The sequence below is a fragment of the Desmodus rotundus genome, chromosome 3 (assembly GCF_022682495.2).
Source record: "Desmodus rotundus isolate HL8 chromosome 3, HLdesRot8A.1, whole genome shotgun sequence".
Classification (NCBI taxonomy): Eukaryota; Metazoa; Chordata; class Mammalia; order Chiroptera; family Phyllostomidae; genus Desmodus; species Desmodus rotundus.
This window is the reverse complement of record NC_071389.1, coordinates 36,994,248-37,008,059: the sequence shown is the minus strand read 5'-3', so window position 1 is coordinate 37,008,059 and position 13,812 is coordinate 36,994,248. Positions and strand designations below refer to the sequence as shown.

General features: G+C 55.2%; 1 protein-coding gene across 3 annotated transcripts; it reads right to left on the bottom strand.

Moving 5' to 3' along the window:
* Positions 1 to 937: 937 nt before the first annotated feature.
* TMEM61 (transmembrane protein 61) lies at positions 938 to 12,126 on the bottom strand. Of its 3 annotated transcripts, none has more exons than XM_053921425.1 (4): positions 12,108 to 12,126; positions 11,070 to 11,124; positions 6,670 to 7,019; positions 938 to 1,363 (listed from the first exon to the last, which is right to left on the bottom strand). In XM_053921425.1, exons 2-4 carry the CDS (start codon positions 11,082 to 11,084, stop codon positions 1,108 to 1,110), a joined length of 621 nt encoding a protein of 206 aa, XP_053777400.1. In that variant the 5' UTR covers positions 11,085 to 11,124; positions 12,108 to 12,126; the 3' UTR covers positions 938 to 1,107. The 3 variants fall into 3 exon arrangements, with proteins under 3 accessions (XP_053777400.1, XP_053777399.1, XP_045060305.2); XM_053921424.2 differs by lacking the exon at positions 12,108 to 12,126 and adding an exon at positions 11,911 to 12,062; XM_045204370.2 differs by lacking the exon at positions 12,108 to 12,126 and having other exon boundaries at positions 11,070 to 11,641.
* Between the last annotated feature and the right edge of the window lie 1,686 nt (positions 12,127 to 13,812).

Sequence of the window (13,812 nt, the reverse complement as noted above, 5' to 3'; positions counted from 1 at the left end):
ATACTGCCTTTATTCCTTGTGATTTTACCTCACTGAGGCTCAGTTTTCACGCCTGTTAAATGGGAGCATTGCCTGCAGCAGAGCAGGCTTGAGAACATAAAACCATGGCCGTGGGCCTGGCCCGGCATACAGCAGGCCCTCAGAGAATGCCACCCTTATCCAGCTGACTGAGCCCCAGGACTTTGAACTCTGCTTGCTGTGTGCCTCTGGAAAAGTTACTTAACCTCTCTGAGCTAGTTTTCCCATCTGTGAATGGGATGGTGTAGAGATGCAGGGATGCAGAATGTAGCTGGACAGAAAGCACATTTCTGCCATATCTGGAAAGTGAGGAGAGGGAGCCAGCTCCCTGTCACAGGAGACATGGGAACAGAACTGGATTTGTACAGTGAACTTGCACTTGTTTCATCTGCTAACAAACTCTGACAATCAGTGCATACTTAATAGACACCTGCCACTGGGCTGAGGAGTCTGCATTGCATCAGCACCGAGCCTGCGCAGTCGTTGTGAGCTTCCAGTGTCAGCTGCTATCATCTCATTTCATCCTCACAGCTCAGCTCTCTGAGGTAGGGGCTGGTGCCACTGTGATTCCCAGTTCCCACTTTACAGATGAGGAAACTGAGGCAGAAAGAGGTAAAATCAGGCCAATCAGCTGGTACATGGTGTAACCCAGGCACAGGTGGTCTGAATGCAGAGTCCACGTTTTCGGGTTATAAACGGAGTGTGTGACCGTGGCCAGTCCCCGCTCTGCCTCAGACCCCGGGTTCTCATCTGTACAATAAAACCTCCCAGCTGACAGCCAGCTCTGACTGCCAGCCACAGGGCTGCACCGTCTTGCATGCTCTGGCCCAGCCAGGCTCCTGAGGCTGCAGGCCCACAAACACCATATGGGGCAGAAGAACCACCCGGCTGGACTGGGGCAACCCGGAGAGTCAGGAGAGATAATAAAATGGATTTATTTTAAGCCATTTGTTAAAAAGCAATAGATAAGAAAAACACTTATACACTGAGAAACAAATATCGTTGATCGCGTGCTGTGAGCCAGGAGCTGTGTTGGACACTAGAAGCAGCTCAGGATTTGTCTCTGGATTCAGAGCCTGGTGGGAACCTTTAACTTCCTCCTACTGTGGCCTGAACCGGCTGAGCAGCACCAGGTACTGTCTCTCCAGGGATGGCTTCAGCAGCAAGGATGACGCCCTCATAGCTGGGTGGAGGGGAGGCGGGCTGTGTCCCAAGCAGGGCGGCCCAGGGGGCACTGCGCACCAGGTCTTCCTCCGAGGGGTATGCAGGAGGTTCCAGGGGCCCCTCAACCAGTGGGCAGTGCACGGCCTCCTCGTAAGTGGGGACGGCAACCAGTTTTGGGGTCCTACAAGGACAGGGAAGAGAGGCTGTTAGCAGGGGCAAGGACAAAACCGACTGCAAGCCAGGGAGAGAGTGGTAAGGACTGGGCACAGGGAAGGCTGCATGCCCTGGTCCAAAATTTTTGTGGGCCCCCAGGGTCCCATATACACACTTGGAGCTTAGCATGAGCTGCCCCTGCCAACCTCAGCTCTCCCATCACGGCCAGCCTGCCCCTCCCTACATGTTCATCACGCCTCCTCGTTCTTTCTGTGGGGAAAGTCCTTCTCACTCCCTCCCCCTTCCCTGCTGGTCAGTCCCAACTTGTCCCTTGAGACTCCTGGGGGAACCTGTCCTGATTGGTACCTCCCCCAGCAAATCTCCCGCTCCCTGCTCCAGGCACTGCCTGGTTATCTTCTAGGGCAGGGACTGATTTGAGTGGCACAGGGCTGCGGGCAGACGCTTGGGGGTATTGTTGAGAGCTGGAGTGATGGTCCGTGGGCAGAAAGGCTCCCAGCTTGCTGGAATATCTCCTACAAGAGCCACAGTTGTGGACACTCAGAGCAGCATAGAAGGTCTCATTTCTGCTGCCCACCTGGGTGCCTGAGGCCCTGATGGGGTAAGTCTGCCAGGTGAGCACCTCTGCTTGTATACCTCCGGAGATAAAGTCAACCATGCCTGTCTCTGAACGGTTTGGCTTCCTGAGATTGGCCCCTAACTGCCTTAGATGAACCACCCTGCAGGGACTTGAGGCAGAGACCAGGTCCCCTGAGGCTCCTCTGACCACGCTCTGCAGCTAGATTCCAAGGGCAGGTCCCCCCCCATCCCATGCACACCAGTGCTGATGGGAATGATACTGGCCCTCCATCCTCTCAGGGCCCCAGCAGGTGACCTCTGGGCATTGCTTACCCTTCTCCTCTTAGGACCCTGTGGGGTGGGAGTGTCACTGATCCTAGGCATGGGCTGCTTCTGTTTTGGGGATGATACTGTCAGGTACAGGGGGTGGCTAAGTAATCTTGAAGGTCCCCTCCCACCCCAAGTCGCTCGAGGGCTGGTTATGAGTCTGGGCACAGGCCGGTTCAACTCCCTGCTCTGCACATTCCTGGTGGGAGATCAAGGTCAGTAACTCCATTCATCTGGGCCTCGGTTTCCCCCGCTGTGGATGGGACGGTGATGGCCCCTACCCCACAGAACTGTGTGCAGATTAAGTGATATCATGCAGGGGTGCGCTTAGCATGTGCTCTGTAAACAGCAGCCAGGCACACAGTCTCAAAGGTCTGCTTGAGGAAGGGGTGCAAGGAGCAAAACTCAGCACACAGGTCCCACATGGCAAGCCCTCCACGGGCTCCGGGAGGTGGTTGCTAACCCATGGTCACCAGTTGGGAGCTGGTAGGGCAGCAGTTCAGTCCACACCAGTGGGTCTGCCTATCCAGACAGGGAGCAGCTGAGGGCAGAGGCTGGCCCAGGGGATAGAAGAAGAAGTAGAGAGGACTGCTCCAGGGCCTAGTGGGGGTGCCATGCTGGGAGCCTACTGATGCCCCTCATGTGAGTGCCCATCACCCACTGGGGACATGGGCTATCTCTGGGCAACGTGTCTTCTCAGCCCATGCCCACCACAGCCCTCAGAGCAGCCCACCAGGAGGGGGGCTTGCTGCTCTAGCCATAGACAGGGCCATGAAACAAGTTTGGGGGAGCCTGGGACTGACCCCTAGCCCGTGTATCAGTGTGATGGAGGCCACCAGCCAGGAGCCAAATCTGGAACGCCCCGCCCAGTGCTCTTGCGGACATCTTCCAGAGACCCTCCTCCTCCTCTGGAAGCCCGCCCAGGAGCCCTCAGCTGAGGACACAGCCAGGGGACCTCATGCTTCTTTGCACTCCAGCATCCTCTGCAGGTGAGAGCAGGTGAAGACTATCGCTCCTGGAGGCAGGCAAGCCCAGCTCTATTGCTATGTGATCTAGACTGGGCTCACAGCCCTCTCTGAGCCTTTTCCTCCTTATCTGTAAAAGGGGGGTAACAGTTTTCATTGTACAGCTTTAGGACGGGGAAAAATAGAAAAAGCTTTGATAACACTCAGAAAAATGTAGGTAATAAGGCTTCTAGAGCCCCACACCCCCTGCCCCCCTGCTCACTCCTCAGCACACCTCTGCCGCTCCCACTTCTCCAAGCCCTGGAGACAGGACACAGGCTTCAGGCATGCTAAGGGCCACGCCAGTCGTGAACAGCTGGCAGGGCAGGGCATAGGTGGGCTGTGCCCAAAGCAGGGCATTTGCTCAAAGGGCAGATGTGAGTGGCCTGTGTGCCACCTACAAGGCCGGCTGGGCCTGCCCAGCCCCAAGTCTCCAGTGTTGTGGTCCAGAATGTGGGGACTTGGGGATCATTGGGAGGAGGCTCTGTTCATGGTGTGTTCTGGGTGTGGCACCCTGCACTCATGTGGGGGGGCTGTGACTATGGTCCCCCCGCACAGGAAGCTCCACTGAGCCTGGACTCACCCACTCTCTGGCGCCCGGTTGGGGCAGAAGACCTGACCTGGCGCTGGCTCCTCCGCCCTCAGCTGAGTCCGGCAAGCTTGGTCGGAAGAGAAGGGATGGGCAGGAAACACGATGTGCCCGGCACTGAAGACCCCTAATCTATCTCACGTTCATGACAACTCTGGGGGACAGCCTCTCTCGGCCACTGTACACGCAGGCGAGTGACAGGCACCCCTCACCCAAGTGGCAAAGCCCTAGCTCTGCCTGACTGCGACCCCACCTCGCACACTTCTCCCCACCCAGCCCGATCTCTCCAGACCGCAGTGCTCTCACCTGTAAAAGTGGGCCTGACCCTTACACCTACCTCGCGAGCTGCCCCACTTGTGAGCAGGGAGGCCCAAACCAGTCAGCGGGCTTCCCCACCTGCTGGCCCATCTGAGCCTGACGGCAGTCCTAGGGAAGGGGTCTGTCACCCCCTGCTGCCAGATGAAGAATTAGACACGGCTCAGAGAGCCTGAGTAATGTGCTCAAGGACACACGGCCTATCAAAGAAACAGCAGAGGCTGAATAGGACCGTGCTTTTTCTGCTGCACCCCCTGAGGGTGGAGGCCCCGGGGCCTGTCTAGCCACCTTATTTAGGGGCTGACACATCAGGTGGGAGCCCCCAGAGGGCAGGGTTGTATGTGTTTTTGTCCAGTGCTGTGTTGTCAGTGCCCTGCACGGGACCCACCACACAGTAGGTGCTTGGTAAACACGGTTAAATGTGTGAAAGGGTAAGTAGACAAATAACTGGAGGAGGTGAGGTCCAAGAAGGGAAACACCTGGCCCAGCCGTCAGCCCAGAAGGCCTCTCCAACCTGGGTTTACGCACAGCGGGGGACTGGCAGGGAGAGAGGGGCCTGGGACAGGGGCAGCACAGCGGCCTCCCCATGGGCCAGATGCTGGTCTCACAGGCAGCAGGGCAGAGCTGAGTCAGCCCCAGAGACAGTGAGGAGCCACTAGCAGAAGCAGCCTCCCTGACACCCAGCCACCCAGTTCTAAATCGGAGACTTGGGTCTCCAAACTGGGAGCACTCTGCAGCCTCCTGGCCCGGCAGGGGAGGACGGCTGGGTGCCCCGCCCCCCCAGCCCCCCACCCCCATAGCTGTGGTCCGGACACTGTTGGGTCAACACAGCTGTGTGTACAGACAACACTCCTGCACACTCCTGCCGCCCGGGGTGGGGAGGGACAGGCACAGGGCCAGAGTGCCCTACTAAGGCTTGGCCTTGTTTCAACTGGCCAGGGACTCACTGTGTGACCAGGTAGGTCACTGGTCTGTCCAAGACCCAGGCTTCTCATCCAAAAAGTGAAGGGTTTGACTGGAGCATTCCCAAGGCCCTGCCCTTTCCCCTAACTGCCGTGTCAAACCAAGGCCCGACCATCAGAGGAAGGAGCCTCTGTCCGATACCCTACTGTCTCTCTGACTTCAAGGATTCACAAGCCAGTAGCGGGAATAATCTGTTATGTTCCTTAACCCAGAATGCAGGGTTCCCTTTCACTGAGGGAAGAAGGTCCAAGTCCCAGGCCAGCTCACAGACGTCTGGTTTAGCCCCTAATACATCCAACCTTACAGAGTGGTGTCGGAGAACGTGAGCTTTGCAGCCAGAGGGCTTTGCCACTGTTTAATTGTGTAACCCCAGCTTCTTCCTCTGTCACGGGCAACAGCGGTTCTTCCCTCTCAGGGGGCGGAAGGACTGGAGAAGACAGATGCAGGCCCCTGACGTGGAGGGCCACCCAATACTTGGTTGAATGAATAAATACGTAAGCGTGGGTATAATTCACTTTCTCACAGGGCAAAAATTGGTTCTTGGTATGTTGGTGACAGGTATACATGCAGTACATAAACAAATATATAGTATATCTGTGGTATTTAAATTTCATGGGGGAGAATTAAGAAAAAAAATGCCTAAAACCCTCCTTAGAGGGAGTAAAAATGAAAACTAAGATTGAGAAATGTTGTCTAATGCAATATTTTGTCTCTGCCGCCATCCCACCCGTGAGCCTCTGCACATGCTCCTCCGCCTGCCTAAACCTCCTCTCGCCTCCTCAGCCCCTTGAGGAAAAGTTGGCCTTTACTGAGCACCCCCTGTATGCCAGGCATGAAGCTAAGTTCTACATACATGTCATCTCCCTGAATTCTCTGTGTCCCATGAGCCAGGGAGTAGGTGACAGCATAGACTCTGGGCCCAGGCCCTGGCCCTGACATGTACTACTGGGTGTCCTTGGGCAAGTTACCTAGCATCCTGGTGCCTCAGTTTCCTTATCTGTAAACAGTAAGAATACCTACTTCAGAGGGCTGCTGTAAGGATTAAACAAGTAAATATGAGAAAAGCACTTGAATCAGTGTCTGGACCATAAAAAGTCCTATACAGGTGTTTGCTGTTATTATTGCTGTTCTTATTATTCCTGTTTTATTTCAGACAAGCAAGCTGAGGCTCAGTGGGGTTTTGTGATCTACTTGAAGTTCCACTGCTAGTTAGTGATAGAACCAGGAAAGGATCCCAATCAGTCTGATTCCTGTGCCTGGGCTCTTAACCCCTGTGCCCTCTGTCCCATCCCATACTCAGCTCAGCTTCCACCTCTTCCAAGAAGCCTACCTAGACTTCTCCACATCTCCATACAACCGTGTCTATGCTTCTCTCAAAGCTCTAACTACTCTGATTTGTCAAGGAGCTTTAAACTCCTCTAGGACTGTGCTGATCAGCTTTCAAGTCCCCAGGGCAGAGACAAAGCCTGGGCCAGAGGAGGAACCCCATGAGAGTTGGCTGAACAAATACAAGATGATGTAATGGTACCCAACCTACCACCCCTACCCTTCCCCACTAACCTGCAGCTCTCCTTCTCCGAGGGCTCCACAGTGAGGTAGTACAGGTCTCTGGAGAGGTGATATGGGTCCCATCGGGGTGGCCCCCAGATACTGGCCTTGAAGGACCATAGCAGGCCAAGGAGCAGCAGCAAGCCACCTGCCCCGCAACAGAAGAAGCTGACGGACCTCAGCAGCAGTCTGGGGGACTGGGGCATGGGGCGCCCAGTGGGTGGGGCCTGCTGGCTGGCTTGACCACTGGTATCCCCTTCACTCCACCAAGCGAAGCAAAGTGTCCCAGCCACCAGAGCCACCGTGCCGCTGATCATCATGCAGTAGCGGAGGGTGGAGGCCACTAGGCCCCTGCCACAGTTCTAGATGTGGAAAAGAAAGAGGAGAAGAACAGTGGACAAGTAAGAGGCCTGCTGAGTACTGGAGACCCAGGTCTTAGGTCTCCTCCACCTGAGGTCACAGTACAACCTTGGAGAGGCCCTTTGAGTTCTCTGCCTCAGTTACCTCATCTGAGAAATGGAGATGCCACTGCTAATGTTGCAGGGCTAATCTGAAGTTCCAAGCACCACACCCGGGGTCGGGTAGGAGTTTGGTAAGTGTGGCTAGGTTCTCTCTGGGCCCCTCTCCAGGCCTCAGAGGCCTCATCTGCCTGCTGGGTATAAGCCTCCCCACTGCATCTGCCACAGGCCGGGAGGGTCCCCAGGCCTGCCAGGATCGGGGCCGGCTAGTCACACATTGCCTCACTTCACCCGGTCACAATCCCAAGAGGTGGACCCTGTCACCTCCCTTTGACAGAGGAAGACACCGAAACCCAAGACAGGTGCAGGAGCGAGTGTGAGGGAGGCACAGAAAGGTCCAAAGGTACAATTCATGACATGGAGCAAAATTGTGCAAAAAAAAATGTTCGCTGTGGCCTTAATTATAATGACCCTAACTTGGAAAGAGCCAAAATGTACAGCTGTAGGGAAATGATGAGTAAACCATGGCATAACCCCTAGATGGACTATCAATGTCTTACTTTAAAAAATCAAGCTCAGCACAAACGTTTAACAAAAGGGGGGAAATGTTTTTAATATCTTACTTTGTTCAACTTAGTGTACCTAATTATGCATACATATAGTGTTGTCTCAGCCAGGTAAAGAAAAATGCACAGGAAAAACCACCACACTGGGAGGAAACCTGGCCCCAGACCTCACGGACAGGAAGGGGCTGAAACAGACATCACACACTGTTCCCTCTGCCTGGCAACTGGCTATTATCTCCCCTCGGGGCTCAGCTCGGCCCCCATCCAGGACACTTTCAGCACCCAATCCCCTCAGCCTTATTGGACCATAGTACTTACCTGTCTGTGGTTAACTGCTCCTTTGTTGTCTGTATTGGCCCTGTTCACTGCTCTATCCCCTGTGCGAGGGGGTAGCACATAATAGCTGCTAAATAAACATTTGTGAAAGCAATTCCCTTAAATGAGGGAAAAAGTGTTGCTGGCCAAATTCTTGTGTGAAAAGCCTGCCTCACAGCAGGGAGGGGCTGGGGTTGCGGGGAGGATTCCCCAGGATTCTACCTGCTTCAGCACCAGCCAGGAAGCAGAGGCCTGGCGTTGGTCCCCAGCGTTGGTCCTGCAGCTCACCAGCTGTGTCCTGGGGTAAGGCTCTGAACTGCTCTGGGCCTGTGGCCTCATCCACACAAAGAGCAGGTGCTCCAGCAGGCTGCTAGGAGGACGTAGTACAGCTTCCAAAGGCTGAGCCAGAGAAGCAGGGAACTCACAGACCCCAGAAACACTACAATGACCAGAAACACCTTCCAAATGGGAGCTTGCCCAGCACCTGAACAATGCCTGGCTGTGCAGCCATTCAAAGGCATGCTCCTGGGGGAGAAGGGGGCACGCACAATGTTCAAGATACAGTAGGTGAAGCATGAGATTTCAAAAGGGCATGTTCCACCGGAGGGGTGGGGGAGGGGTGGGAAAGGGGAAGGGACGTGAGAAATACAAACTTCCAGTTTTAAGTCACCGGGATGCAAAGGACAGCACAGCGAACGGAGTCAACAGCATCGAATAAACTGTGCGCAGTGGCAGATGGTTACTAGATTTATTGTGCTGATCACTTTGTAAGGCATGTAAATGTTGAATAACTAGGCACACCTGAAACTAATATAATATTCTATGTCAATTAAAATCTAAAATACATTAATTTTTTTAAAAGGGCATGTTCCCAAATGTGTTTTAAAATGTGCGTGTGGTTCAGAAATAAATCCACCCATGTTATCGAGAAAATGTGTGTGTGCGTGCACATGAGTGAGAATCTAGGCGTGTAACACGGTGCTCTGGGAGTGGACCCCAATTCTTCTGAGCCCCCAGACCACCAAAAGTATATAGAAAAACACCATTTGTAAAGTACCCACAGTCTCTTCCTACGAATATGTCTTTGGGGCAAGTGCCTCCTGTCTCCAGCTCAAGGCATGTTTATGGGGGGAGACAAAGAACCTGGCTACAACTGGGTTTCTCAGTGCTTGAACAACTCACTCCTGCATGCAGTAACTTAGGATGCTTTTTACTGTGGGGAGAGAAGGAAACCACAGAGGGGTGTAAAAGTGCAAAATAGACATTCTCGTTCAGCCCGCTGCTCTGATGAGCTGGTCCCCGTGTGAATGCTCCATCTCTCCCTCGGCCTACATGCACGGTGGTGGTGGTGGCAGCAGCTGCGTGATGGGCACTGACACGGGCCGGACACCACACCAAGCACTTTTCAGGTGTCCCCTCACTTAATCCTCACAGCAGCAATATGTCCTGAAGACATGAGGCTATGAGAGGGAGTCTGTCCAAGGTCAATGCCAAATTTGAACCCAGGTCTAGTGTGACGCAAATCTCTATGTGTGTGCACAGCTAGATCTATCTATATTTTTAGTGCATAAAGTTGAGACCTTGCTGTGAAGACAGGTATCTGTAAGTCTGGCACAGGCAGTTCTCACTCTCCAGAATGCAGTGTCTTCCAGAGACAGGTATGGTCATCTCCTTCACAGGTGTGGTCACCTCCCTCTGTGTGGGTCTCCCCCCTGCCATGTGGGTCCCGCTGTGGGCCGGCAGGCCACATGCTAACCTGCCACCCGGGGGGATGGAGGGTGTCAGTGTCCCCTGGATGAAGGACAGCCTGTTCTGTTGCTGTGCGGTGGTTTCATTATCATTACAGAGCAGAGCTCTGATTATCAGCAGCAGGGTGACCTGGCTCAAGATTCCCCTGATCTGCTTCAGAGAGGGGTCTTCAGGCAGCTTACTTACCTCTCACCTCTCACATTTGTGTGCCTGGTACCCTGATGGGGGAGGAAGCAAGAGCTCCGTGCCCTGGAGAGAATAACCCCCATCCCAGAGAAGGCCCACTCCTGACCCTGGCACTCAGACAGGGCCTGACTGCTGGCCCTCTCCCTCACCCCCCTCACCTCCCTCACCTCCCTCACACTCCCTCACACAGACTCATCCAAACTCCTGCCAGTGTTGCTCTCTCAGCCTGGGGAGCCCTCTGTCCCCATCCAGGGCCCTCATTTCACAGCCCCACCCCTTTAAGACCCAGCCCAACACCTCGTCCTCCCAGAAGCCTTTCTGCAGCCGCCACCCCCACCTCCCACCAGCCAGAGGAGGCCCTTCCCTGGGTCTGACCTATTGCCCTCTCAGACCTTGGCCATTCTATCTGTCAGCTCTGTGACCTTGATCAGGAGGCTTGATCTCTGACCTCAAATTCCCACCTTCCGGGGAAGGGCAAGTCGTGAAGGTGAGGTGCCAAGATGGCAAGCTGTAAGTGAAGCACAGAGACACAGGCCAAGCTGGACTGAGGGTGGACCTTGGCTCGGACAATGGGCATGTAACCTCGCTCTCCACGCCTCCCTCCTCTCCTCCATGAGATCGGCCCAATACCGTGTTGCATTCTACCAACAAGGGAACTTCAGGTGCCAGTTTTCTTTCTTAAGATTTTATTTATTTTTAGAGAAAGGGAATGGGAGAGAAAAAGAGGGAGAGAAACATCAATGTGTGGTTGCCTCTCCTACATCCCCTGGCCTGCAACCCAGGCACGGTGCCCTGACTGGGAATCAAACCAGCGACCCTTCGGTTCACAGGCTGGCACTCAAACCACTGAGCCACACCAGTCAGGGCTGGTGCCAGTTTTCTGTAAAGAACTGAACCATCTCCTCTGAACAAAAAGTGGTCCAAACCAGCTATCTCCACCTAACCACCGGGTAAACTGAGGCCCTGAGCGCCACGGCCCAAGGCCACTCAGCGAGTTAAAACACATGAGGAGACCTGAGTGTGCAGACTGCCCACCACACCTCCGTGGTCAAGTGAAAGGGAAAGGGTTCAGATGGGGTGGACGTTAGGAGGAGCCGGGATGCCCCCGAAAGAAGGAGAGGAGGAAGCTTGTACCCACCTGGGGCGCAGCCATGGCGCGGCAGGCAGTCTGGCGCGGTCCAGGCGCCGGGAGCCTGGCGGGCGTAAAGGCAGGGTGGCTGTCAGACCCGAGAGCGGCGCGAACCTGGGAACGGCGTCCTTCGGGTGTGCGGGGGACTCCCGCCGTTAGGGGGTAGCCCTGGCTGTGGTCCCCTAGCCCCACTCTCCCCGCAGAAACGCTAAGGACGGGTTCCGGGTCTCGTCCCGGGGTCTCGCAGGTCTCCTGCCCGGCAGCCACCGCCCGTCCCGTCCGCTCCCGCCGCCCCGCACCCGGAGCGGAGGTGCCGAGCCCGACTTCACCCGGCAGGCGCCGGTCCCGGTGCTGCGCGCCCCGCAGCAGCTCTGCAACCCCGCGGGTGCGCGGAGCCTGGGCTTCGCCCTGGACCCGCGTGGTGACCGACCCCGGCCCTGGCTGGGCCGACCGCGGCTGGGCCGTCGGGGCTCCGGCTCTGGGCGCGCCCGCCCCACCACTGCAGGGACAGCGTCCCCGCGGGCCGCCGGGTCCCGCGGAGACTCCGGGGACCAGCTGCAGGCGGCCCCAGGTGCCGGGCCACCGCCCCGCCGGCCCCGCCCGACCTTAAAGTGGCAGCGCGAGCCGAGCTGGAGGGGATTACGGTTCCCAACCCGGGAGCGGCGGGACCGCCGTCCTGGGACTGTCGGGAATCGCCTGGGGCGGGCTTGGGCAGGGAGACGACTGCTCCGGGAGCGATCTAGGGTTCCGGAGCCCAGGCCTCTTCGCTCCCATTTTACAGCGAGGAAATCTGGGGCCCAAAGCCGGAAAGTCACAGGCCTGTGTTTTCCCGCAAACTCTGTTTCCGTACCTGCCTTTTCCTTCTCACAGAGGTCAATCTGAGAGCAAGCCCGTGGAGACCCCCGAGGCCTCACTTGCGGAGGAGGAAGGCATTCTCAGAAGTAGGGGCCCGCGTTTAAGTGCTTCCCCAGCTCCAACCCCTGGTTCCTAACCGCAGCTGGTGAGAGGCCAGGGAGCGCGGGGCTTGCAGAGGGCAGGGCCTCCCACCTGATGAGTGTCCTAACTTCTCTGGACCTTCAGTCTCCGTGTCGTAGGAGGGCTGAGGATCCCAGCTCACAAGCCTGTGAGGACTGAGTGAGTTAAGTAGTCCAGGTTAAGGGCTGGGCCGTGTGACGAGCACAGGCTAAAAGCAGTTTTTGTGGTCAGGTGATTTGGGCACCTGGAAGGAGGGTCAACCGTGAGTTGCTCACGTGTATGTGAGCACTTGTGAAGTCTTCCATGGGAGGACACCCGAGCTGTCTTAGAAGAGTGGGAATGGGGCATAGCACCCACGCTAGAGGAGTAGCACCTGAGAAGGCGGGACAAAGTCGCAGGCTGGTTAAACCGTAAGTTCCAGCGGTCAAAGGGAGCCCATTCCCAGACCAGCCTAGGTCTGGGTTCTGTTTTTGTCTTTCCCTGCTGCTCCCCGGAAGGCTCCCCTGAGGGGACAGGGCCTGAGTCCCCTCAGCCATACTTAGGATTCCCCCACCGGGCAGGTAGGGTGTACTCTGGAATTACAATGGCTCTATTCGTGAATCTCCTTAGTCGGTGGTGACCTCTCTGAGGGCAGGGCCCAGATGTGACTTGGCTGAAGACCCAGCCAGGCCCAGCAGGGCTGCACCAAGGGGTCTGGCCCAGTTCTTCTGGCTCTGGCTTCCTCTTCCCCACCTTTGGGGAGCTCTGGGGAGCCCCACAGGCTTGGGTATACTTGCAGACCCTTTCTGAGCAAGCAGCTCAGTTCTGTGTTCTGAGCAAGCAGTTCTTTGGCATTATGTTGAAGACTCAGAGGAGAAAATTGGTCACCACTTATTACAAATGTCACCAGCCAGCCATTTTTCTTGTGCTTTTTTAAATTAAAAGAAAAATTTATTGATTGATTTTTTAGAGGGAGAGAAATATCAGTTTGTTGTTCCACTTGTTTATGCACTCATTGGTTGCTTCTGGTGTGTGCCCTGACCGGGGGTGGAGCCCACAACCTGGCGTCCGGGGACAGTGCTCAGTCCAGCTGAGATACTGGCCAGGACTCTTGTGTGTGTTTGTGTTTTTTAATTCATTTTTAAATTACAGCTGACATGCAATATTATATTTGTTTTTCTTGTTTAATTGTCACACAGCAAAATCATCAAGGCTGAGACAAGTGCCTTGCCTGGAGTCCCACAGCTAATAAGTGAGGGGTAGGGCATGAAGGTGGGGAGAGAAGGTGTCAAAATCCGTATCAGTCTGAATTTTCCAGGTCCACATGCAGAATATCCCCCTTCACAGATAAAGAACAGTGGTTAACCTGTAAAGAAAGAAAAACATTTCCCTAAATGCAGCCTTATCTGCACAGGCTCTGTCCACCCTCTGGGGCTGGTGGTGCTGGGGCCCACCGCCATATTTGGAGAAGCAATGAGTAATAAGCACTGGAATTGGGCCTTTTACAGTTGTTATGAGGTTAAGTGAGTTATTATAGAGTGTACTTAGCAACAGTGCTTGGCTTATAGTAAGTACTTAGTAATATTGGCTATTATTATTGTTATTGTTATATTACGGAAGAGAAGCAATGGGAGAGCCCATGGTCCTCGTGGCAGAGCACCCTCCCTCCTCCTCCCTCCCTCCTCCTCCCTCCCTCCTTCCTCCCTCCCTCCCTTCCTCCTCCACGTCCTCCCTCCAGGACAGGGGTCCAGCATCCTTCTGTAGGATCACAACCCACAGACAACCACCTACTGTAACA

Coding starts and splice junctions, on each gene's coding strand:
- TMEM61 (XM_053921425.1), bottom strand. Junction 1,364..6,669: donor TCGGAGAAGGAGAGCTGCAG/GTTAGTGGGGAA, acceptor CTGTCCTTGTAG/GACCCCAAAACTGGTTGCCG.